This window comes from Rissa tridactyla, chromosome Z, assembly GCF_028500815.1.
Source record: "Rissa tridactyla isolate bRisTri1 chromosome Z, bRisTri1.patW.cur.20221130, whole genome shotgun sequence".
In the NCBI taxonomy this organism is placed as follows: Eukaryota; Metazoa; Chordata; class Aves; order Charadriiformes; family Laridae; genus Rissa; species Rissa tridactyla.
The window spans coordinates 33859257-33884270 of NC_071497.1; the positions used below are offsets into that span (position 1 = coordinate 33859257).

The 25014-nt window shown below is 43.5% G+C and overlaps 2 protein-coding genes across 11 annotated transcripts in view; one reads left to right on the forward strand and one right to left on the reverse strand.

Annotated features, from left to right (window-relative positions):
• The window catches only part of HOOK3 (hook microtubule tethering protein 3), a 101138-nt gene extending 84546 nt beyond the window's left edge, over window positions 1–16592 (reverse strand). For both annotated transcript variants that reach the window (XM_054186560.1, XM_054186561.1), the window contains exon 1: window positions 16400–16592. In XM_054186560.1, coding sequence (XP_054042535.1) covers window positions 16400–16456 — 57 coding nt within the window. In that variant the 5' untranslated portion in view covers window positions 16457–16592. The remainder of the gene's footprint in view (window positions 1–16399) is intronic.
• Window positions 16593–16641: 49 nt separating this feature from the next.
• The window catches only part of RNF170 (ring finger protein 170), a 28020-nt gene continuing 19647 nt past the window's right edge, over window positions 16642–25014 (forward strand). For 4 of the 9 annotated variants that reach the window (XM_054186563.1, XM_054186568.1, XM_054186572.1 and 1 more), the window contains exons 1-2: window positions 16648–16751; window positions 18911–18970. The gene's annotated coding sequence lies outside the window, so the exon portion shown is untranslated. Of the gene's footprint in view, window positions 16752–16954; window positions 17290–18812; window positions 18971–25014 lie in introns of those variants that run through there. The other 5 variants (XM_054186566.1, XM_054186570.1, XM_054186565.1 and 2 more) reach the window with 4 other exon arrangements.

Below are 25014 nucleotides of genomic sequence, written 5' to 3' on the forward strand. Positions count from 1 at the left end.
AAACGTCAATGGTGTCCATGAAGAGCCAAAAAAATGAGCTCTCAGAGCATGTTTGCTAAGTATGTTCAATAGTGACCAACGAAGAGTCATGAATGATGTCCGCTTTCCAAGAGTACAAGAACAAATTACTGTGTAGCATATGAAACAGACAGAAGTGACTTCTACACTTCAGACTCAGTAGATTTTCCCATAGCTTGGACTGAGTAACCCAGAAAACACAGCTCCTCACTTCTTCTCTGGAGAATTAAAGAAGCCATCGTAGATTGCTGAGACAGTAGGTAAAAGCCAGTGGCTGGGTGGGAAAAAAACTCCACACATGAAAAATACCACATAACAGGATAACATCAAATCGCTATTTCGCCAGAAAAGTGAATTTAACCTACACTCTCTGAATTGCAGCAATATTGTTGAAGGAATACAGAGACAATTCTGAGCCTGAATCTACAAACTCAGCAACACATTAAACAGGAAATAATACTTGCTAGCAGAAAAAGCTGCCATGATACCATGGATGCTTATGCTTGAAGAAGTTCAAGATGCTATATGGAAAAAATTCTCAAGCATAGACAATGAAAATTTCTTTCTGATTTTGCATATTATACTCTAAATAATGAAAATTTAAGTCACTTTGCTGCACAATAGCCAAATCAAAAAATCACTGAAGAGCTACTACCATTATGATTTGCAAAAACAAAGTTAAATGCTCAATTAAGCAATACCAACATTAAGGAGGTCCTCAAACAGACTGCAAACTAATCAGAATTTTTAAAATTTATTCTGTATCTTCATATATGAAACATCTCCTTGACTAAATAAAAGCATCTGTAGGAGGTATCACTATATTGATAGAAGAAGAAAGGTTACTATTTCCACGACACAGACAAACAAGATGCATACTCTCTGCTGTTTTGTCATCATACTTCCCCAACACTTTCTTTACATAAGAAGAGGTCAAAACTGTCATTAAGGCTCAGGTAACTAGTTTGAACTCTTTTTTCCCCCCACAGTCACACATGCAAGATTGCCATTGAGGACAATAATGCTTTTCATGGTTATAGAATCATAGAATGTGTTGGGTTGGAAGTTACCTTTAAAGGTCACCTAGTCCAATCCCATCAGTTAGATGACAAAGAACAGAAAGAAATACTTAAACTAATTACATGACTTGTTTTTTCACATACATTTAAATTTTGTAAAAAGCGTCTTTGCACAGGAAAAGAAACCTGTGATGATAACTGAAAAGATATTTCAGTTAAGGTGTCAAACTTATGCTACAAAACGCTTATTCAGCTCTTAAAACAAAGGAACTATATCCTTTTCATATCCTTCAGAGATATAAAAGTAACAAATTTTCTTACAAAAAAACTTACATAAAACAGTTTTACAAATTTATGTCAAAGTTAAACCATTGTATCATTCTCAGATAGTTCTACAAAATGCTAAACCACTCCAAGAAACAGTAGAGTTCATTTTCCAGAAGGGAGAAGAATGATAAGAATGTTGCAATGCAGAAGCAGTCCAGCTGTGGAGACAAAGAAGCAAATATTTGTGTGTGTGTGTGTGTGCCTATAAACAGCTATTCATTAACAGCTGTTAAAATACTGCCGTTCCTGAGCACTATGATGTGTTTCCTCCTGGAAGACTTCTCTCTCTTCCTGCTGGAACTGCTCCCACATCTTGAGTGTTTGCAATACTGCTCCCATCGTTAGTTCCCCAACGTTGTAAATTAAATCCCGTTCCCTATTACGATTCTATTTTTCTACTCCTTGTACCACTGTAAGGAGCCTTCAAATCATGACTGAGGGACAGGATGCTATGCCAAGGGAACTGGACAGGCTCAAGAAGTGGGCCCATGTGAAATTCCATGAGGTTCAACAAGGCCAAGTGCAAGGTCTTGCACCTGGATCAAGGCAACCCTCGGTATCAATACAGCCTGGGGAATGAAGGGATTGAGAGCTGCCCTGCAGAAAAGGACTTGGGGGTACTGGTGGATGAACACCTGGACATGAGCTGACAGTGTGCGCTTGCAGCCCAGAAGGCCAACCATATCTAGTGGGAGAGCAACCTGATCTAGTGGGAGATGTCCCTGCCCACAGCAGGGGGGTTGGAACTAGATGATCTTCAAGGTCCCTTCCAACCCTAACAATTCTATGATTCTATGAAGACCTTGTTGTGGCCTTTCAATACCTGAAAGATGGGGACAGACTTTTTAGCAGGGCCTGTAGCAATAGGACAAGGGGTGATGATTTTAAACTAAAAGAGGGAAGGTTTAGGCTAGATACAAGGAAGAAGTTTTTTACACTGAGGCTGGTGAAACACTGGAACAGGTTGCCCAGAGAGGTGGTAGATGTCCTATCACTGGAAACATCCAAGGTCAGGATGGACAGAGCTCTGAGCAACCTGATCTAGTTGAAGATATCCCTGCTTATTGTAGGGGCTTGGACTAGATGACACTTAAAGGTCCCTTCCAACCCAAACTATTCTATGATTCTACCAGGCAAAAGTCTGGAGAAAAAAAAAAGGAAAAAAAACACCAACCACTTGGCTCAATCACTAGCCCTAGTAGACTTTAAGACCTTCCATCACCTTTCATGTAACAAGAGAAATGGGTTCTTTTATGTCATTTTATTAAATATTAATCCAGATGTCTGATTCGTATGTCCATGAACACAAGCTGTCAATTTTTACACAAACTTGAAATAAGGAGTAGCAGGTGACTGTTTCAATGCGAAGGAGGCTTATCACTGGGGACTAAATAATTCCTGCAGGAAGTCAGAACCTTAGAAAATCCAAATTACAGTTTCAGATTACATATATGACTAGCAATGATTTGTTAGCTACTAGGCATAGGAGGCAGAAATGTATTTCATGAAAAATACTCTTGATATGAAAGTCAGAGAACTGGACAAACACTCAGTTCTCAAAAGACAGTAGTTGAAGACAAGGACAAAAGTTGTGAGCAGGAATCTAGCATGCAATGAAGCTGGAGGAAAAAAAAAAATTAAGAGAAAACCACAACCAAAACAAAAAAAAACACACACGAAAAAATTCCACCAATCCCTTTCACCCCCAAAGACAAAGAAGCCCTCCAGGACCTTTTCCTTCTAAACACTAAGAATTAACGAAAGACCTGATCTTTGCACAGTGATTATACATATAGTTTGACTTTTAATGCTGGTGCAGTTGCAGAACAGACCTTTTATGTATTCGATAATACCTGAAATCTTTATTAGAGGTTCTCAGCACACAAAATACTGTGTGACTGGTTACCTTATATGCCAACGCAACAAAAGGTAAAACCCAGTTGCAATTAGTTATTTATCAGAGCAAAATATTCCCCAACCTATAAATGATCCTTTAGAATTATTTACCCATTATTTCCCTACATTTTTGGAACTGACTGTGCAAGCTTACAACTGCCATGTTGAGACTACAACAATACTGTATTGTCACAGAAGAAAGAGATCACACAGCTAAGACAGGGAGAAGTGGCTAGGAGTAAGAACAAGAAAGGAACCAGCCTCACTGGACTGGATGCAAATCATTACTCAAGACATTAGCAAGAACACTCGAGAGAGCAAACTGGCAGAGAAGATTAAGGAGGAATGGATACTTTTGTCTCCATGCATCCAACCAATATTACCTACAAGATCTGCAAGAATCCCACTAAAACAAATTTCACTTGGCTTCAATGCCTGGAGGAAACCAGACCATTAACTTTTTTCAGGACTGTAAGCTAATTATGAGATACAGAAAGGTGTTCTTCCTCAGATGCCAGATTCTTGTACTGAGCCAGACCTGTCAAAATGAGAATTGGATTCCTATCCTATAACCAGATCCTGTGCTTCTGGACAACTTTAAGGTTTCTTGACCCGTTTTTCTCCTCCCCTTTGTAGGACTGCAATTTTCTGGTTGGATAGTCATGTGATAAGCTATTTTTTCATGCTTTCCAAGACAGCAGCAGACTGTATGAAACAAAGGAGATCCAGGTTCTCCAACAAGCAACAGTTTTATTCCAGGATTTGCATTTCTGGTTATTTTCACTGATTTTTAGGTTGTCAGACTTTCCTTATTAAAATCTCTAGAGTTACTTTGCAATCCAGTCACAGTGTTAGGCACTCAATTAGCCAAACAATGAACATTACTGGCCAGGGTGGAAATTCTTTCAAGGAGAAGGAGTTTAATGTTATTTTTTTCATTTGCTTCTCCTTTTATATATACTGTTTTCAACACCAAATACCTGCACAGGTCAAAGCCATAACAGATCTCAATCAAAATTTAAGTTTTCCAAAGATTAAATATTTCACATTGCAGAAAGTAGAAGAGCTACCGTGACTAAAGCTTACTAACTAAAGGACTGTGCGATGAGAGAGCCATGACAGCATAAAGCAGTTATTACTGCACTATCTTGGCATTGCCAGTAAATTGCTGCTAACTGAATTGTTCAAGTATGACACATTATTAAGATACAATGAACAAGAGTCTCAAGTCTGAATGCTGTTCCATTTAACCATTTCAGAAACATTCATGAGAAGACAAGCCAATCTACCAACTCCTGGGGAGAAAATTAATGTATTCCTGTTTTGAGTTGAAAGCCAGATGAGCCAGTTGATGAAAAAGAATACTACACACCATTTGTGATGAAGATAAAATTAAAATATGATATGTAATCTAAGACACCACCATAAATCAACAGTTCTTTCCAAGCTTTCATCTACTTAATCATGTTTTATTTAAAAGTACTATTTACCATTGATGCTGTCTCTTCTTTTCTCAAAATACAAGCTATTAATAAGTGCAAAACTGCCAAACATTACCTCAATACACCCACATTTATAGGATACATACATTCACACTCCAAGCACCAGTGAACTTCAGAAACCCAAAAAAGCGCCTTTTAAAACTAGAAACATCTTCTTGTGGAAAAAAATGCAAATGGCAGAGTTTACAGGAGGTGAACTCTGCTGATTAGAGTGCAAAAATTTCCACCTCTACTACCCAGAGCTGACAACATAATGAAAATGATGTCACATTAAACACAGGAAGTGTAGGGCATCTTCTGTCTTCAGCACTCTTTGACACACAGAAGCCTAAGTGATAATGCAACCCATAGAAATGGATGCATGAGTTTTCACCAAAGGAGGATAACAGAACTGTTCTCTAAAAGTAGGTGTTAAACAGAAATCACAGAACAGTGCTCAATGAACAAGAGAGTGAAATTCTTTTTGGAATCATAGAATAGCTTGGGTTGTAAAGGACCTTCAAAGGTCATCTAGTCCAAGCCTCCTACAATGAGCAGGGATATCTTCAACTAGATCAGATTGCTCAGAGCCCCATCCAACTTGAACTTGGTTGTTTCCAGTGATCGGACACTTACCACCTCTCTGGGCAACCTGTTCCAGTGTTTCACCAGCCTCAGTGTAAAAAGTTTCTTACTTGTATCTAGTCTGAATCTTCCCTCTTTTAGTTTAAAATCATCACCCCTTGTCCTATTGCTACAGGCCCTGCTAAAAAGTCTGTCCCCATCTTTCAGGTATTGAAAGGCCACAGAAGGTCTCCCTGGAGCTTTCGCTTCTCCAGGCTGAACAACCCCAACTCTCTCTGGCTGTCCTGATAGGAGAGGTACGCCAGCCCTCTGATCATCTCTGTGGCCCCCTCTGGACGCGCTCAAATAGGTCCATGTCTTTGCTGTACTGAGGACTCCAGAACTGGATGCAGTACTCCAGGTGGGGTCTCACCACAGCAGAGTAGAGGGACAGAATCGCCTCCCTCAACCTGCCGGCCACACTTCTTTTGATGCAGCCCAGGATATGGTTGGCCTTCTGGGCTGCAAGCGCACACTGTCAGCTCATGTCCAGGTGTTCATCCACCAGTCCTTTCTGCAGGGCAGCTCTCAATCCCTTCATTCCCCAGGCTGTATTGATACCGAGGGTTGCTTTGATCCAGGTGCAAGACCTTGCACTTGGCCTTGTTGAACCTCATGGAACTTCACATGGGCCCACTTCTTGAGCCTGTCCAGTTCCCACTGGATGGCATACCCTCCCTCAGGTGCGTCAACTGCAACACTCAGCTTGATGTTGTCTGCAAAGTTGTTGAGGATGCACTCGATCCCACTGTCTATGTCATTGATGAAGCTATTGAACAGTACTGTTCCCAGTACAGAACCCTGAGGGACACCACTTGTCACCGATCTCCATCTGGACATTGAGCTGTTGACCACTACCCTCTGGCTGTGACCACCCAACCACTTCCTCCTCCACCAAACAGTCCACCCATCAAGTCCATACCTCTCCAGTTTAGAGAGAAGGATGTTGGCAGAGACTGTGTCAAAGGCCCTACAGAAGTCCAGATAGATAACAAGCTCTTCCCTTGCCCACTGATGTAGTCACTCCATCACAGAAGGCCACTTAGTAGGTCAGGCAGGACTTGCCCCTGGTGAAGCCATGTGGGCTGTTTTGAATCACCTCCTTGTCCTCCATGTGCCTTTGCATTGCTTCTAGGAGGCTCTGTTCCATGATCTTTGCAGGCACAGTGGTGAGGCTGACAGGTTGGTAGTTCACAGGGTCCTCCTTTCTACCCTTTTTAAAAACGGCTGCAACATTTCCCTTTTTCCCCTCACCAGAGCCTTCACCTGACTGCCATGACTTTTCAAATATCATGGCGAGTGGCTTGGCAATTTCCTCAATACATCAGCCAATTTCCTCAGGACTCTGGGATGCATCTCGTCAGGTCTCATATATTTCTGCATGTTCAGATTCCTCAGATGGTCACGAACCTTGATCTTCTCTTACAGTGGGAGGGACTTTTCTACACCAGTCCCTGCCTTGCAGTCCATCCACTCGAGAGGTGCGGGGAGAGAGGTTGCCAGTAAAGACTGAGGCAAAAAAGTTGTTGAATACCTCAGCTTTCTCCTTGTCTGTTGTTATCAGCTTATGAGGGGAGGGCGGAGTGTGTGCGTGTACATTTTCTTTGACCTTCTTTTCTGGCTGACATACCTGTAGAAGCCCTTATTATTGTTCTTTGCGTCCCTTGCCAATTTCAGCTCCAGCTGTGCCTTGATGTTCCTGTCCACATCGCCACGCAACTGGGCAGCATCCCTATACTCTTACCTGTCCTTGCTTCCACTGTCTGTGTATCTCTTCCTTGCCCTGACTAGCAGGTCTTGACTCAGCCATATCAATCTCTTGCCCTCCTTTCCCGATTTCTTAAACCTGGTTATCTCATCAAAATGTGAAAAATTTAATTGAAACTGCCCTGCTCACTGACATCTGCTAGAAATTAAGCTGCAAGACCAGCTATTCTTTCTGATAAGTATTTAAGCAACTAACATTCTTATAGAATACAGTATCTACCTATATCAGCATCAATTAACAACAAGCCAAATTTATGTTCAGATCTTAGCCTACTAATCCTACCTACTTCTATCAGTAATATTCTATAACATACAGGATGTACAGGTTTTATATGTATGTCTGTGTGTACACATATATATATTTATGTGTATATACACATATATACCCATATGATCTAGGATAACTACTAATGGGTAAAGTATTGGTTTATATGTGTATGTATGTGTAAGTATTATATACAAACCTACACACGTTTGTGTATATATACATAAAAATTTTTATGCATTTGTATACAAAGATATAGATACATGCACAGCATATATGGATCATACATATAGGATATGTATGCAATATAAATTGCTGCTATTTTAGGAAATTTCTGTAGAGAACAAGCTCATTTCTAGCTGCAGAAAAAAAGAAGCTAACTCTAATAATATGCCTGGATGAGCTCTACTTTATTCTTTGACTTTGAGGTGGCTCTTTCAATTGCCTTTTAGTTTTCTATTGTAAAATTGTTGAGTCTTTGAGTCAGTTGATCCTAAAGGGAAAGACTAGCAATGAGGTGTGAGCCAGTCTGTTCCCTATCACAGGTAGCTGTTAGGAAGCTCTACTTCAGGTAAAATAAGAGGGAACCTTTATTCTGTGATATGATTTGTGATTTATATCTTTCAGGTTGGTTAATATATGTTGGCTTGCACATCCCTGAAATGTCTGCTAAATCTTGCAATTCCACTACTGATGGTTTTTGGAAGTATTTGAAACTTTCCAGCTTCCCATGTTGCATTTTGGATTATGTAGTATGCCGCTTTAATCTTTGAAATTGACTTTCAACTGCAAATTAGAAAAATCTAGTAGAGAATATCTATCAAACTGAAAGGAGTAACAAAATTTTTCTGTAACATTTCTTTTGCCTACAGAAATTCAAATTCATTCAGGTATATAACACATACTTTTTGTCCCAAAGCCTTTAAATATTTTGTCCCAGCCCTTCAGCACTGCATAAAAAGTATTGCTTATTAGACGCTTAATGTGATACTTTCAATATTCTCAAAAGAAATAGAAGTTAAATAGTTGTCCAAACAACAGGTGAAACTAAGTCCAGAAATTTGGATATTACATATTTTTATGGTATAATCCACACATTTTCATATAAACCATAGAATCATAGAATGGTTAGAGTTAGAAGGGACATTAAAGATCGTTTAGTTCTGACCCCCCAGCTACGGGGGCGTTCATTTTTTCCTGAATGAAGATTGCTAGGCTACTAGAAACCTGGGCCCAAATTGATCCATACTAAGATAAAGGACAGGCAGCAAGGCATAGCTTCTGTTTGATAGCATAAGGCAAAACAAAGTCCATTAACTTATTGGCTAGTGGTTAGCCAGAAGAACTTTGCATATTAGTAGTCCAAATTTATATATATTTCTAATATTACTGAAACAAAAAAAAGGTGAACATAGATGACAGCCTTCCCCTTGCAAAATACAGAAAAAGAAGAATAACTATTTAAAGCCCACAACTCCACCCTCTTGCAGCTATAATTTAGATGAAAAGTACTGTCTCTATTGACAGGTAGAATAAAGAACTCTCCCCCAAAGGCACAGAAGATGAATCCAAAAGCACTAAGTTCTACTGAAATATCTACACAAACTTTCTCACCAGTGTGGAAACACAGTCTTTCACAGGATCACAAGAGTATGAAAGACTTGGCAGCTAAAGGATAGGATTCAGAGAGAGCTGGCAGTAAGTTTTCATCAGCCTAAGAAATTTCAGACTTAGCAGACTCCAGAACTGGTAACACAGACGTATAGCACACCACTAAATTTAGCGCATCTTGCAGTTCAAGCCTTCTCCATTTCCAGGATTTCAGCAAACGTTTTCTTGAACTTCGTGGAGACTCTGCAGGTATGCAGAGCAAAATTTTTCAGAGGCTGACCAAATTCCATGATTCCTTAAGAAAGGCAGGAGCCATCATGGAGTAGGCTGACATCTTTTGGCACTGTTGATAAAATAAAATCAGGTAAACCATGTCAGAGTGATCAAGTCCTGCTGTTTGGTTTTGGTTTTGTTTCTAACCAGCAAAGGGGCAGTAGAATTGATAAAACAACCATCATCTCTGTTGCAGTTAAACACAAACTTATTTCTACTTATTCCAATCCTGAGGTAAAACTAAGGATACCCTGCTGCCATAGCAAACAAGTTCACTCAAAGGTTTATCTTATGTAATCCAGCAGTGCAGGAAAGGCTATAAACTATTTAATACTCTGAAACTCTGCAACGAACAAAGCACGGATGGTCATTTCCCAGATCTAATGCCCCCAAAACATACATCACGTGGAGTGTAAATACCCACTTGTTTACCTTAAGTACCTAAACTTAGCTACCCTGAGAGATTTAGCTGCAAACAGTGAACAGGACTTCCACAGAGGACACAAAGCAACACTTCCAGTGCAGTGTACACTTGCAAAGAAGACTGCAGCTAAATGGCATGAACGAGCCCTGTGAATTCTAGGGCTGAAGCACATTATCATCACATTTACAATGCATCTTTTTGTGCAATACTTGCTTCACTACATGCACCACTCCAAAAACATTTCCTGTGTGCCCCCTTTGAAAAGCTGCCATCCCTTTTTGGCCTCAGCTAGTCCACTGAAACACAACTCCAGCTTTGTACCCATTCAGAAGCTTTTGCCTGCCCCATGCAGGAGTGGAGTGCTGGCTGGACTCCCCCTGCCTTTAACCTTAGCCAGCTTTTCCCTCCACCAAAACCTTCCTCCTCGTTTCCATGCTGTCTCTCGTCCATTGTCCCAAATGAGAAGTACTAAGTAACTCACAGGAATGACTAAGTCATGTATGGCAAAGTAAGGCAGCCAGGAAAACAGCACATGCATACTCTGCAGGGCAGGAAACCACTACCAGTACGTTGGAGAGGGAGTTAATCCCTTTCCTATGTGGCAGGACCGGTCAGGCTGTTGGCAACAAAAGCCACAAGAAGGACCCTACTACCCTCTTCCCCTCACTTCCATCCACGCATTCCTGCCTTAACCTTGTCCTAGTGTTAGCTGGTGTGTGGCCAATAACCTTGTTGTTTTTTGTTTTAAATTAATGACAAGGCCTTGCAAATTAAATTGATTAAGCAACCCTGGACTTAGGCTCTGGAGGCAAACTGTAGTTAGTTAAGTCTTTCTAAACTACCACAGTACTCAAGAGCCCTCAGCTCAGCCAAGAAAGCAGACAGCAGCAAGTGCAATTGAGTCTTGGGCCCCTCTTCTTCTCCTTCACTGGTTCCACAACTTGAAAGTCTGCAATTGCTCTACAGAAGTCAAACACAATGCGGCAAAGACACTTGATGGTCCAGGAAGAATAGAATGTCAGAATATCATCTTCCAGTTCAAGAGGCTCAAAATGGTCTCATAATAAGAAAGACAAAGATAAATCGTGAATTTTGAACTGACTTCATCTCTTTGACATAACTGTTCAAGTACTTAAAAAAGAAGATAGAAACAGGTTTCTCTCCTCACCTCCCACCTTGAAATTAACAAGCTAACAGAAAAGTTGTTTCACTTATACTGTTTAAGGTTCACAGTTCTCAGCAGTAAAATCTGTCTCTTCTCGAAGCACCATCTCACAATCCCCCTCAAAAAATGAGGGGGCCGAACTGGGAGCCAAAATTGAGCACACACTCAATCACATCTAAATGTTTTTTCTTCAGAGAACTAGTGATTGTTATAAATGTACCACTGCTATAGAGCAGCTCTTCAGAAAGGAGTAAATTCAAAAAAGGCAGAATTTGGTAAATGATCGGAATATCACTGTCTTAGACAACTACCCCTAAAAAGGGTGGAGCAACAAGTTTTTACCATCTTAGTGAGAAGTCATCAAAAATAAAACAGGTTGCTCAACCTACTAGTCTGTGACAGCAGATACAGGGGCTGTGATCTGCTAGATACCTCAACCCATGCTCCACGACTGCAGGCAAGCTTAGTGTTTTTTTTCCCCCCCCCTCTGTCTGCACAGCAACATATTCAAACAAAACTATCTTCTTGACCTGCTGTCATCACCAGCAGTCAACCACTTCTGAAATCTGATGTCTTCTTCAAGAGGTAAGAGATGCTGATGCGATGATATCTTCAGAAGAAAATGAAACCCTCCAACTTTGTGGTCAACGATCAAGGATTGAAATAAGAAAGAGTTTGAACAGGCTTAGCAAGTCTCCTACAATCTCTGCCTCTAACAAGAAACCGAAAGAGTGCTTAAAATTATAGATACACAAGGATCAAGAACCGCAGAGTCTGAAGAGGAAGTAGGAAAAAACACAGCTTTCCTAGCAAATTCCAGCAGATTTTATCCTCTCTGAAAGGGGTGCCTACAAAGTGTTTACAAGCAGCCCTCTTGAGGAACCAAAATTTGCTTCAGCTCTTGCTCACGTGATCTCTATGTTTCAAACTAACACAGGCAAACCCTTCCAGTCGCGGACAGACCACCATACAGAAGATGGAGATAGACTGTACCGAGAACATTTTTCAGCCAGAAAGGAGAAAGGTCAAAGGACTGATACCACATAAACGGTCAGACTGTTTTTGAAGTGGAGGGTGCCAAAACTGGGGCCTTGTACAGTGTTTACAAAATCCCCGCTTACCATAAAAGTTATAATATGCCTTTCAGAGAAACTATATTTGGCCTTGAGGGTTGGAAGATAAAGCAAGCAGGCAAGATGCAGCTTGGTGGAGACAGCACACTGCAAAATAAGAGATATTTATCATAATGAAGGAAAGAAAGTTCATTACATCTCCACAGCAATCTGCTACTTATAAACAGAGAGCAGTGACCTCTTTGAGGAATGCTGCTGTTTACATGCCAATGTCTAAGCAATCTTTTCAGTATTACATCTTAGTTCTATGTTAAAAAGAAAATTTCTCAGATTACATAGCAAAAGCCTGTAGATACCACACTGATTTTAGATACAGACATATTAAAGTGTAACTGCCACATGCACGTTTGACAGCTCTCCATGTTTTAAGAAATGACTCAGTGATGTATCTGAGTTAAAAGCACTCCTGACAGCACACACAAAGTGAAAAAAAAAATTAAAAATCTGTGTGCTCATATGTGGACGAGGCATAAGTTTTAAACAAAAAAGATGGCGTGAATCTGTATCAGATATGCTGAAACAATTTTAGTATTATTGCAGGTTTAGATATGCTGAAACAATTTTAGAATCATTGCAGGTTTACCTCACAGCCATATTTTTCTAAACTGCTTTGGTTGGCTGCAATGCAGCTTGGATAACTATACCACAATGCCCAGAATAGTCTCAGAAGAGGCTTCTGGGAGATTTTTGGTAGAGTAATAATCCTGCAATTACATTAGGCTGCAAACACTGGTAACATATAAATATTAACTTTGAGATATCAGTAGTTGGGCTCCAGTCCTCTCAGTTTCACTTGAGTTGCTGCTACCTTGGCTGCCTCAAAATAACATCATGGTCGCTTGCTAAAATCACAGGAAGCAAAAGCTCTCCCACCTGTTAACATCCTGAAAAAAAAGTATTCAGGAACCCATTTGACAATGCTGACGAAGAGGTAAAAAACCTGAAAATTACACCCCAAGCTAAAGCATAACACCAAAAATGGGGGTGTTGGTGAAATATTAAAGAATAAAACAAAACATATTCACAGGTAAGCAGTTTGTTCCAGCTTCAAGATACCAGAATAGGAATCACAGGCATGCAAAGTAAAAGGCTTGAGGGATATTCTCATTCATTATAATCATGAGTTGGCAGAGGGAGGAGCAGTTTCATTTCACCCTACATCCATTCGAGCAAACATTCGGTTTAGGTTGAACAGGTTCTCATACTTGTGCAAAGCCTTATCTATTCTACTTAAAACACAGACAAACCAGTTCAAGTACTTCTGTATGAATGTGAAGCAAGCAATCTGGGAGGTTAAACCAGTTCTTAAGAACCGGCAGCATCTCTGGCGTAATGGAAAAGACTGGCCATCCCAGGTATGCATAAACTGCAATTAAGAGAGCTCTATTCTCCCATCTAAATGAACGGTTTCGCAGACATCATTATGGGACTTGAGGGAAAGCCAGGCAAAAAAAGCATCTTGTTTATACAGCCAGTTTCACTCATGACTAAAAAACTTCATTGCCTCTTTTGCAAGTTTCATGTATTCTGGAATAAACTGAAGACACCTTTCTTCATTTTTTTTTTTTTTACTGAGTCTGCTTCAAAGCCACGTTCACACAAAAATACTGAAATTGTAAAAATAACCCATAACTTCACATAGTCATCTACGAAACGTGTTGACTAATTCTAATGCTGTTTAAGAAGGACTTACAAATATTTCTGTTAACTAAAAAAGATGCAGCTAGTTTTCCTTATTAGCTCTATATCTGAGGGCGCGTAAAAGTTAGAAATGTAAAGGGATCTGCATGGACCATTACTACAGACAGGACAAGACTCCATTGGATAGGTACAGTTTCAGGACTGAAGATTATAAATACTAACTACTGCTCAAACATGATCATATGACTGAGTAATAATTCCTACAAATGGTCGACGCCACAAGACTTTTCCTGTTGCTGTGTTTTCTCTCTCTAAATTTTCCATTTTTATGTCCACTTTTCCAGGACGGCTTTTTGTGCCAAGGTAATTTTTTTTTCAATGGTTTAGCTCTTCTAGGAAAGCGCAGATCATTTTCAAGGGTAACAATAATGACTGCCATTCAACAAATCAATTATCTCAACTACCAACCTCAAACATAGTAAGGAAAAACAAACAAACAAACGAATCACTAATTCTTTCCAATATTTTTTTGGTTTAATGTGAGAAAATCAGTGGAGATTTTCACTAACACTGAACAGTCTTCATATAGATACACTTGTCCTCTTCATCTCCACAAACAAGAACCGGTGACTCTTCTTTTATTTTTCTATCAAGGCTACTCGAACTTCCACCATATGTGAACATGTGCGGAAGCTGATAAAACAATCCTTTCAAATACATACAAACCACTGGTTTGTACTCTATTTGGCTGTATAAAGCATTCTTTTGGGGAACAGGGAAGTAGCCACTGCCTTCTGACTCTGCATTTTTTGATTTCCCTTGCTAGCTAGCAAAACATTAACCTTATAAAGTTTTAAAAGCAACTTTATGGAAATTTTAACACCTCAAAGTCAAGTCTGAACAGAATATTTAAGTAACAGAATGCTGGAATACTTTTAGTTTTGAAGTCTTCTCAGACTTGACGCGAACTTCTGCACACATGCTGTACTTCAACAAAATATTGTCAAGTCATTAATGATTTTGTCCAACCTGCAATTAGATAATGGGCAGGATCAACAGTTCAAATCACTCCTAACATACTAATACCAAACAAGAGAAAATTCTCTTTCATTCTGCAGCAGCTTACAAGTTTCGAGTACAGTAGTCTCATCTGCAAAGGAAAGAGCTAGTCTGTTGGTTATGTGGAAATCTGGGGAGTTAGGAACACATTGGGACTGCGACCACTTGCTAGGTAGCCTTTCAAGCTTATGCTTCTCTCATTGGCACAACTGCTTTACTGCCACGGAGCACAAGAACAGCCTATCTAGAACAGCTAAAATTAAAACACATGGAAACCAGCAGCATATAGCAACAGATCTTCCTCCATCACCCCCCCAGTAAACCCTCCTCCTTCTCCTAGGACTGAGCCTCTCATTCAGCCTTTCTTTGCCAGGATTCATACACATTGAGTCCCCCATGAATTTTATCAGTACGAGGACATTCACTCCCACCACCTGAAAATAGGAAGCCAAAAGAAGGACAAGTGGCCAACCACAACAAAGATGCAAAGATTGTCAGGAATGTGATGTAAAGAGAAACTAGGTTGCATATTCCAGACCTGTATGAAGCACTGGGGGACACTATTCCCCAAAATATCCGCCTTCTGTACTTTCCTGCTCACCTCTAACAATCACTGAATTTCCCTTCCTAATCCCCTTTGACTTTCACAGAGAAGCCTAACCTGTCATTCCCCAGTAACTTACTCATCACCACCAGGGCTTTAGCCAGCTCTAGCCTTGCACAGATTAAACATCTAAAAGAGAAAATCTCTGTTTCTGTTCAGCAATCAGTTGTGTTCCCGAGTTTCATATAGTGGGTATTTCCTTGGCAATTCTGCTAATGGAGGGGGGAGAAAAAAAAAAAAATCGAGGCCCAAACATAAAATCTAGTGATTCCAAACACCTAACAGCAGCTGTGAAGAAATCAGCTGCTAAAAAAATACAAATTTCACAGCTATGTTACAGTCACCACTCAAATTACGGAGTAGCTGCAAATCCAGGTTCAATGTCCAGTACATTCTGGCTGTTCTGTGAATGACTGCACAACCTGAAGATGTTTACAGATCAGCCTCCGAACACTAAAACAGGAAAAGGTAATTCTTAGGTACTGTATTATCCTCGACATCACAGGTGAATTTTGTCTCTCGAGGCTCAAGCACCACTTAAAAACAGACATAAAGAAACAGACGAAAAGAAAGTTTCTGGTCAGAACACCCGCCGAGCGCAGCCTGACACACCGGAGCCACGCCAGGAAGGGCGCGGGGGAAGGATCACAGCTACGGGCAACACCTCGCCCGCTGAGCCCGGGCGCACGACGCGGTGCGGGGGGCGCAGCTGGGCGCGCTTCCTCTGGCAGCGCCGGCGCAGGCCCCGGCCCCCCCGCCCTGCCGGTCGCGGCGCGGCGGGGCGCCGGTTCCTTTGTTCCCTAGCCGTGGGGGTAGAGCTAAGGCGGCGGAGGGCTTTCCCCGAGCAGTCCCCTGACCGCCTGCCCCGCCGCGGCTAGACCAGGCGGGGCAGGTCGGCCAGGGCTCCGCCGACCCCGGCCGGGCTGGAGCCGGCCCGAAGGCCAAGGCGCGGCTCGGGTGGGGGCTGGGGAGGCAGGGCGAGGCCCCCCTCTCCCACCGGAGCAGGGCCGCGGCGGTGGGGGACGCGTACGGCGCCGCGTCCCTGTCAAGTGGCCCAGCTGCGGGCGGGGTCCTGGCGGCCGCAGCACTCACCCAGGTGAGGAGGCTCTCGCCGAGCTCGGCCCGCTCCAGGCTCTCCACGTTGAACATGGTGGGGCGCGGCCGAAGGGGCTAACGGCTAGGTCGGGTCGGGTCGGGTCGGGTTGGGTTGGGTTAGTACCGCCGGCGCCCGCCCCGCCCCGTCCCGTCCCGTCCCGGGCAGGGCCGCGGCGTCGACACGTCACAGCGCCCTGACAGGAACGGCCTGAGCGCGCCTGCGCCGTGCGGCCGCCGCGCGGGGGCGGAGGAGACGCGACGCGTCGCGGCGCCACGCGACGCCGGCGGGGGGCGGGGCCGTGGCCGTGGCCGTGGCCGGTGGCGAGGGTCGCGCGCGCCGGGAGCTGAGGTACCGCCGCGCGGGGCCGCGCCCCTCCCGCGCCGCTGAGGGGAAGGGGCGGGCGCGGGGGCTCCGTCCGGCCCGGCCCGGAGGGGACTGTCCTCTCCCCGCCCCGCCACAGCCGGCGGAGGGACAGGGGTTGTGGGGGGGTGGGGGGGCGTGATCGGCGCCGTGATCGGCGCCGTGGGCGTCCGCAGCGTCACTCGCGTCTCTTCCGGTCCGGCCTGGTGGTGCCTGACGCTGCCGCTGGAGGTGGCCGCGAGCGGGGGCTGGCGCTGCAGTGAGGCGAGGCGCGGGCCGCTGCGGGCCGCGGAGGCCCTTGTACGCTGCTGGGCCCCTGAGGTGTGCCGGGGGCGGCGAAGCCCTCCACGGGGTTTGCCGCCTTCCCCCAGCCGTGTGTGCCTTCGGCTGTGGCCGGTGGGAGCGGGGTGGGAGGGTCTCTGGCAGGGCCGCGGGGGATCTGCAGCAGCACCCCGAGCCCCGGCTGTCCCTGGCTTCGGTGGCGTGGGCTTGTGAGGAAGCTGCACCCACAGACATTTTCTTGCTAGTAAGTAATACGGCTTGGCTTATGGAAGGAGCCGCCTCTACAAGGTTTTCCTCTCCTTTTCGGAGTAGAAAATGACATTAACTTTGTCTCAGCAAAACTCTGCTGTAGTAAAAATTAACATAAAATAAAAGTTACTTACTTAGCATTAGCTGCAGGTTATTCAATTAATTTTTACTATCAAAGACAAGGTGTGTGTTTCATGCATGGATAGAGTGGTTTTGCATCCTTACTGCCCCAGCCAGAGTAGCTCTCCATCATGCTGCAAAGGGGTTGCCCGAAGAGTTCAAGAAACTCCTCAGTAGTCAGTTGAATTTTGGCCCATCCAAAGTTTGCAATGAGAATATCGGGTGTTAGAATAAGCTGTACAGTTCCCGTCAATTAGCAACTGGCCTGACTTGCGACAACATGGAGTAGCAAGCACAGCGTGCTGATAACAGTTCAGAGTCGGATAAACAACTGAGAAAGGCAGGGTTGCATATCTAGTAACTGTCACTTTGTTCCTATTTTCTCACAGTTCTTTCGTTAAATAAGTTACTAGCATGCACATCCTACTAACCCATGGAGTCTTTCTTTATGTCAGCCTGTTTTGAATTAAAGTGTATTGTAAAAGCTATGAAAATTCTCAAGTTTTCCCAGTGAAGCACCTTCTCACTGATCTCATTGTACAACCTGCTGTTTTCATTTTTAAGTTATGACTTTGATCTCTCTTCATTTAAAGGTAGCTTTCACATTTGGGAATGAGTTAAAAAGTCTTAGAAAGCTATGTAAGCTGCGCAGCTATAACTTTCAGTTCCAGGTTTTAATGTGTACTTTAAGCTACATGCTTGGTACTTTTGACAATGTTTTCACAGGTATATTTCAGTGTTTAAGGTTTTTCTGGCACATCTTCCTTGATGTACCCATTTCCCACTCTGCTTTGCCTGTTGTGGTGATGTCTATTTCATGGAGGCAAATAAATACAGTAATGCTTTTTGTGTTGCTGTCTATTTTAGATGTGAGGCTGTATGTGGAAGCATTGCTTTCTACAATAAAGAATTCTTCGGTACTTTTCTTAGAAGAGATTTAAAGCCTTTTCGTTCATAGCTGAAGTATTACCATATTTCAGTAAACGTTCAGTAAACAAATACTTCAGTAGCATATTTCGGTAAAAAAGACATAATTTCCTTTCTCTTCTTGTCTGATCAGAAAAGTCAGATATCCAAACTGAAGGCATTGGCAGGCTCTTTCTCATGTTCCTATCTGCATATAAATGCAGTTCTATCCTCTGTTTTTTGTTAGAACTCTACACCTTTCGGTATGCTTTAGCCTTTTAAAGCAGTGGAAGACCTTGTCGGGGATTGTTTTACACAGGTCATGGCATCACCCAGACAAATATTCCAAATAGTAAGGCTGTACAGACCATTGAATTTGTCTTTTTTGCTTCAAGGCATCAACATAGTTTCAGGCTCATGAGAAAAAATATTGGAGGCTTTTTGTTTTCCTGGTAGGATGGTGTATTAATTTGGGATTATTTTCCCTTACAGAATTGCATCTGGAGTTTGCATCTGCAGTATTTTTAACTTTCAAAACATGATTCAACCAGCAAAAGCAAACTATCTTTTTTCCTTTTTTAACTCTTCAGGGAAAAAAATGTGCCTCAGAGACTGCTGACCTCAGACCTTGCAGAGACCTGCTTTACCAGGTAAGTGCCTCAGTTGGTCATTTCTTAAGGTATATTGAACAAAATTATTAGTTACCCGCTGAAATTGCCCTCCCCCCTATTTTGGCAAGACTCCTTAGGCTTTTTCCTTTCTCTTTTGCAAAGAACATGTGTGCACATAAATGTAGTCAGCGTAGTCCTGAAAGCAGAAGTGGTTTATGAAGATATAACTGAATATGATATGGACGAGTTTGGCTACAATTTTGCTGTACCAGCTGAGCTGATTTGTGACTCCAAAGTTGCTGCTAACTAATAATAATGCTGTATTTACAGACTGCATGAAAGCCTAGTAACATATTCCCATGTCAGTTTTAACAACCTTCTCACAGAATATGTCTTGTTAATTTGTGTGTTGCTATATTGGGGATTTTTTTTAAATTTCCTGTAGTAAATGTGCTCTTTAGGTGATCTCCTGGTTTTTAAAATGTATGGAGATACTTAATACTAGAGATGTGCTTTATTCAAATAAGGCAATGCCCACAAAAATGGAAAAGTAATAAATCCTGACTCCTGAAAACCACTTTTTCTGAGTACAACATCAGTAATTTTCATTATTTCTGTTTTGTAATGTTATATATGTCTGCACCGCTATTTCAAACTCCAACTTAAGTGCACTGAAGTACCTGGATAAAATGTATCAGCTCAGGATTTAGCTGATTTAGGATGTAGGCTAGTAAATGCATGCTAGAGTCCTCAATGCTGTTAATACATTTACTGTTCATCATGCATGCTTAATGCTTGCTGTTGTTAATGCTTTCTGAATGCAGTCTAGGTGTACCTTTGAGCTCTTTGTGAAGCAGAGCTCACAGTTTGCTGGTTCAAATCCATTCACAAAGTCCAATTCTCAACCACAGAGAGTGGCCATGACCTGCTCCTACCTTGAAGTAGGAAGTAATTGTCCAAATTCTGATGAGAGAAGTCTCAATTATTGCCCGACATTTAAGAATTTATCTGTATTTTGGGTATTTATGTCTGGTTTTCTCTTAAATTAAACACTGAATTTATGCCTTAGATATTTCAATATAAGTTAATATGCATGCAGGGGGTGGGTTACAGAATAAATGCACTCTATTTTATCAAATCATAGAATCTTCATGGTTGGAAAGGACCTTTGAGATCATCGAGTCCAACCATACACACCAAAAAAACCAACCGAACAAAAAAACCCTACAATCTCTGTCACTAGAGCATGCCCTGAAGTGCCAAATCTACACGTTTCTTAAACACCTCTAGGGATGGTGACTCAACCACCTCCCTGGGCAGCCTTTTCCAGTGCCTGACCACTCTTTCAGTAAATTCTTCCTAATATCTAATCTAAACCTCCCCTGCCGCAACTTCAGACCGTTTCCTCTGGTCCTTTCATTATTCACTTGGGAGAAGAGGCCAACACCCACCTCTCTACAACCTCCTTTCAGGTAATTGTAGAGGGCAATGAGGTCTCCCCTCAGCCTCCTCTTCTCCAAACTAAACATGCCCAGCTCCCTCAGCGTCTCCTTGTATGACTTGGTCTCCAGACCCCTCACCAGCCTGGTAGCTCTCCTCTGGACACGCTCCAGCGCTTCAATGTTCCTCTTGTACAAAGGGGCCCAGAACTGAACACAGTACTCGAGGTGAGGCCTCACCAGTGCCGAGTACAGAGGCACAATCACTTCATAGAATCATAGGGTTGGAAGGGACCTCTGGAGATCATCTAGTCCAACCCCCCTGCCAGAGCAGGGTCACCTAGAGCAGGTTGCACAAGAACGCGTCCAGGCGGGTTTTGAATGTCTCCAGAGATGGAGACTCCACCACCTCTCTGGGCAGCCTGTTCCAGTGCTCTGCCACCCTCAAAGTAAAGAAGTTCCTCCTCACGTTTAGGTGGAACTTCCTATGCTCAAGTTTGTGCCCATTACCTCTTGTCCTGTCACTGGGCACCACTGAAAAGAGCCTGGCCCCATCCTCCTGACACCCACCCTTTAAGTATTTGTAAGTGTTGATAAGATCCCCCCTCAGCCATCCCTTTTCCAGACTGAAGAGACCCAAATCCCTCAGCCTTTCTTCATAAGAGAGGTGTTCCAGTCCCCTAATCATCTTGGTAGCTCTCTGCTGTACCCTCTCCAGCAGTTCCCTGTCCTTCTTGAACCGGGGAGCCCAGAACTGGACACAGTACTCCAGGTGCGGCCTCACCAGGGCAGAGTAGAGGGGGAGGATGACCTCCCTCAACCTGCTGGCCACACTCTTCTTGATGCACCCCAGAATGCCATTGGCCTTCTTGGCCACGAGGGCACATTGCTGACTCATGGTCATCCTGTTGTCCACCAGGACTCCCAGGTCTCTTTCCACAGAGCTGCTCTCCAGCAGGTCAGCCCCCAACCTGTACTGGTGCAGGGGGTTATTCCTCCCCAGGTGCAGCACCCTACACTTGCCCTGTTGAATTTCATAAGGTTCCTCTCTGCCCAACTCTCCGGCCTGTCCAGGTCTCTCTGTATGGCGGCACAGCCTTCTGCTGTGTCAGGCACCCCTCCCAGCTTTGTGTCATCAGCGAACTTGCTGAGGGTGCACTCTATCCCCTCGTCCAGGTCATTGATGAATATATTGAAGAGGACTGGACCCAGTACTGACCCCTGGGGAACACCAGTCATCACTGACCTCCAACTAGACTCTGTGCCCCTAATCACTACCCTCTGAGCTCTGTCTTTCAACCAGCTTTCAATCCACCTTACTATCCATTCATCAAGCCCACTCTTCCTAAGCTTCCCAGTGAGGATGCTGTGGGAGACCATGTCGAACGCCTTGCTCAAGTCAACATAGACCACATCTACTGCCCTCCCTTCATCTATCCATCCAGTCATGCCATCATAGAAGGCTATCAGACTAGTCAGACAAGATTTCCCCTTGGTGAATCCATGTTGAGTACTTCTGATAGCTTTCTTTTCCTCCACATGCCTTGAGATGATGCCCAGAACGAGCTATTCCATCATCTTCTCAGGGATGGAGGTGAGGCTGACCGGCCTGTAGTTCCCTGGCTCCTCCCTCTTGCCCTTTTTACAGACTGGAGTGACACTGGCTTTCCTCCAGTCCTCAGGCACCTCGCCTGTTCTCCAGGACCTTTCAAAGATGATGGAGAGCGGCCCAGCAATGACTTCCGCCAGCTCCCTTAGCACTCTCGGGTGCATCCCATCGGGGCCCATGGACTTGTGAATATCTAATTGATTTAATTGATCCCTCGTTCGATCCTCCTCAACTCAAGGGAAGTCTTCTTCTTTCCCTGTTACTTCCCCCAATGCCTGGGACTCCTGAGGGCTGGGCTGAGCAGTAAAGACCGAAGCAAAGAAGGCATTCAGTAACTCCGCCTTCTCTGCATCCTCCATCACCATGGCTCCTGTTTCATTCAACAGTGGGCCCACAACTTCTCTGGTCTTCCTTTTGGTTCCAATATACTTGTAGAAGCCCTTCCTGTTGAGCTTAACATCTCTGGCCACGTTTAATTCCAAGGCGGCCTTGGCTTTCCTTGTTTCATCCCTGCACGCTCTGGCAGCATTCTTGTAATCCTCCCAAGGGGTCAGTCCCTTCTTCCATTTATTGTAGACTTCCTTCTTCCACTTGAGCTTTTTCAGAAGTTCCTCGCTCAACCATGCAGGTCTCCTGTGTCCCTTGGCCGATTTCTTTCTCTTAGGGATGCACCGATCCTGAGCTTGGAGGAAGTGGTCTTTGAATATCAACCAGCTTTCTTGAGCCCACGGGATCTCTCCAAGCAGTTTCTTGAAGAGGTCAAAGTTAGCCCTCCTGAAATCCAAGGTTGTAATTTTACTTCTTGATATTTTGTGCATGGTACCCATGGTCCTGAACTCTATCATTTCATGATCACTACAACCTAGGGTGCCCCCAACCTTAATGTCCTCCACCAGCACCTCTGTGTTTGTCAGTACCAGGTCCAGAAGTACTCCTCGCCTTGTTGGCTCCTGCACCACCTGTGTCAAGAAGTTATCATCAATGCACTGGAGGAGCCTCCTGGACTGTGCATACCTGGCTGTGTGGTCTTCCCAGCAGATATCGGGGTGATTGAAGTCCCCCATTAGAACCAAGGCCTGCGATTGCGAGGCTACCTTCAGCTGTCTGTAGAAAGCCTCATCAGCTTCCCCATCCTGATCAGGTGGCCTGTAATAAACACCCACAACAGTGTCCCTCATATTTGCCTGCCCCTTAATCCTTACCCATAAGCTCTCAACCCTCTTGTCATCCACCCCTAGTGAGCGCTCTATGCATTCCAAATGGTCTCTCACATAGAGTGCAATTCCACCAAATTCCAATTCCCTACTCCTGCTGTCCACGCTGTTCCTGATACAAGCCAGAATGCTGTTGGCCTTTTTGGCCACCTGGGCACACTGCTGGCTCATGTTAAGCTGGCCGTCCACCAGCACCCCCAGGTCCTTTTCTGCCGGGCAGCTTTCCAGTCACTCTTCCCCAAGCCTGTAGCGTTGCTTGGGATTGTTGTGACTGAAATGCAGGATCCGGCACTTGGCCTTATTAAACCTCATGCAGTTGGCCTTGGCCCATCGATCCAGCCTGTCCAGGTCCCTCTGTAGAGCCTTCCTACCCTCAAGCAGATCAACACTCCCACCTAGTTTAGTGTCATCTGCAAATTTACTGAGGGTGCGGTCAATCCCCTCATCCAGATCATTGATAAAGATATTAAACAAAACAGCCCTGAGGAACACCACTGGTGACTGGCTGCCAAGAGGATTTCACCCCATTAATCACAACTTTCTGGGCACAGGCATCCAGCCAGTTTTTAACCCAGCGAAGAGTACACTTGTCTATGCCATGGTTCACCAGCATCTGCAGGAGAATGCTGTGGGGGATGGTGTATGCTTTTTTAGTATGCTTAAGTTCTTAAGAGTTGATTTCTATTACGTAAAATGGGTCAATCTTATTAGAAACAAATGAATTGATACAAATGAAACTTTTTTTTCCGTTCCTTTTACCATGGAAGAAAATTTCGAGGACTTAAAGCCTTTATGATCTTCAAAAAATGTGATACTTAATAATAAAATAATTAAAAAGTATTTTACTAGTTGGAGAGGAGTTTGTTTATCCTGGAAAACATACAATCTCTACAAATTAAGCAGCATTTTTAAGGGGGAGTAATGCTTCTGCAGGCAAAAGGTATTACAGGTTCTGAGTTACACCCTGGCCCACCACCACTGTCTTAATTTTATAATTTTTTCAAGCACTGAGGGTGGTTGTCAGTACTGCATCAAGAAGAAAATACTCAAAATTAAGTAAAAAAAAAAAAAAAGAAAAAAAGAAGAAAATAAAAAAACCACCACAAAAGCTGAACTGCTGTTCTCATCCACTTTACTCACAGCCCATCCCTGAAAGGACACATTGTTATCCAGTGTACCTTTTCATATGTTCAGTAAATTCGACTGTGCTCTCAAAGGCAATAAAATGTTGCTCTTGGTTACCAATTTGTATCTCACATCAGTATTGCTTGTGTGTTATCTCATTGTTTACTTCTCAGATGTGAAAAGAGCCTCTTTCTTCTTTTTCACTATGCTTGCATATTCCTTTGGTAGTAGGTCCTAAAATCTCTGTGGTTTTGAGAGTATATTATAATATAGTACTTCCCTGATAAAATTGGAAAAGTTCAAATACTTCAGAAAGCTACGGGGATATTCTGACTTTGGCAACAAGTGTATCAGGAACAGTGTGGTGAGTAGGACTAGGGAAGTGATCATCCACCTGTTCTCAACACTGGTGAGGCCCCACCTCGAGTACTGTGTCCAGCTTTGGGCCCCTCACCACAAAAAAGACATTGAGGTGCTGGAGCGGGTCCAGGGAAGGGCAACAAAGCTGGTGAGGGGTCTGGAGAATAAGTCTTATGAGGAGCGGCTGAGGGATCTGGGATGGTTTAGCCTGGAGAAAAGGAGGCTGAGGGGAGACCTTATTGCTCTGTACAACTAACTGAAAGGAGGTTGTAGCCAGGTGGGGGTCGGTCCCTTCTCCCAGGTAACAGGCGATAGGACAAGAGGAAATGGCCTCAG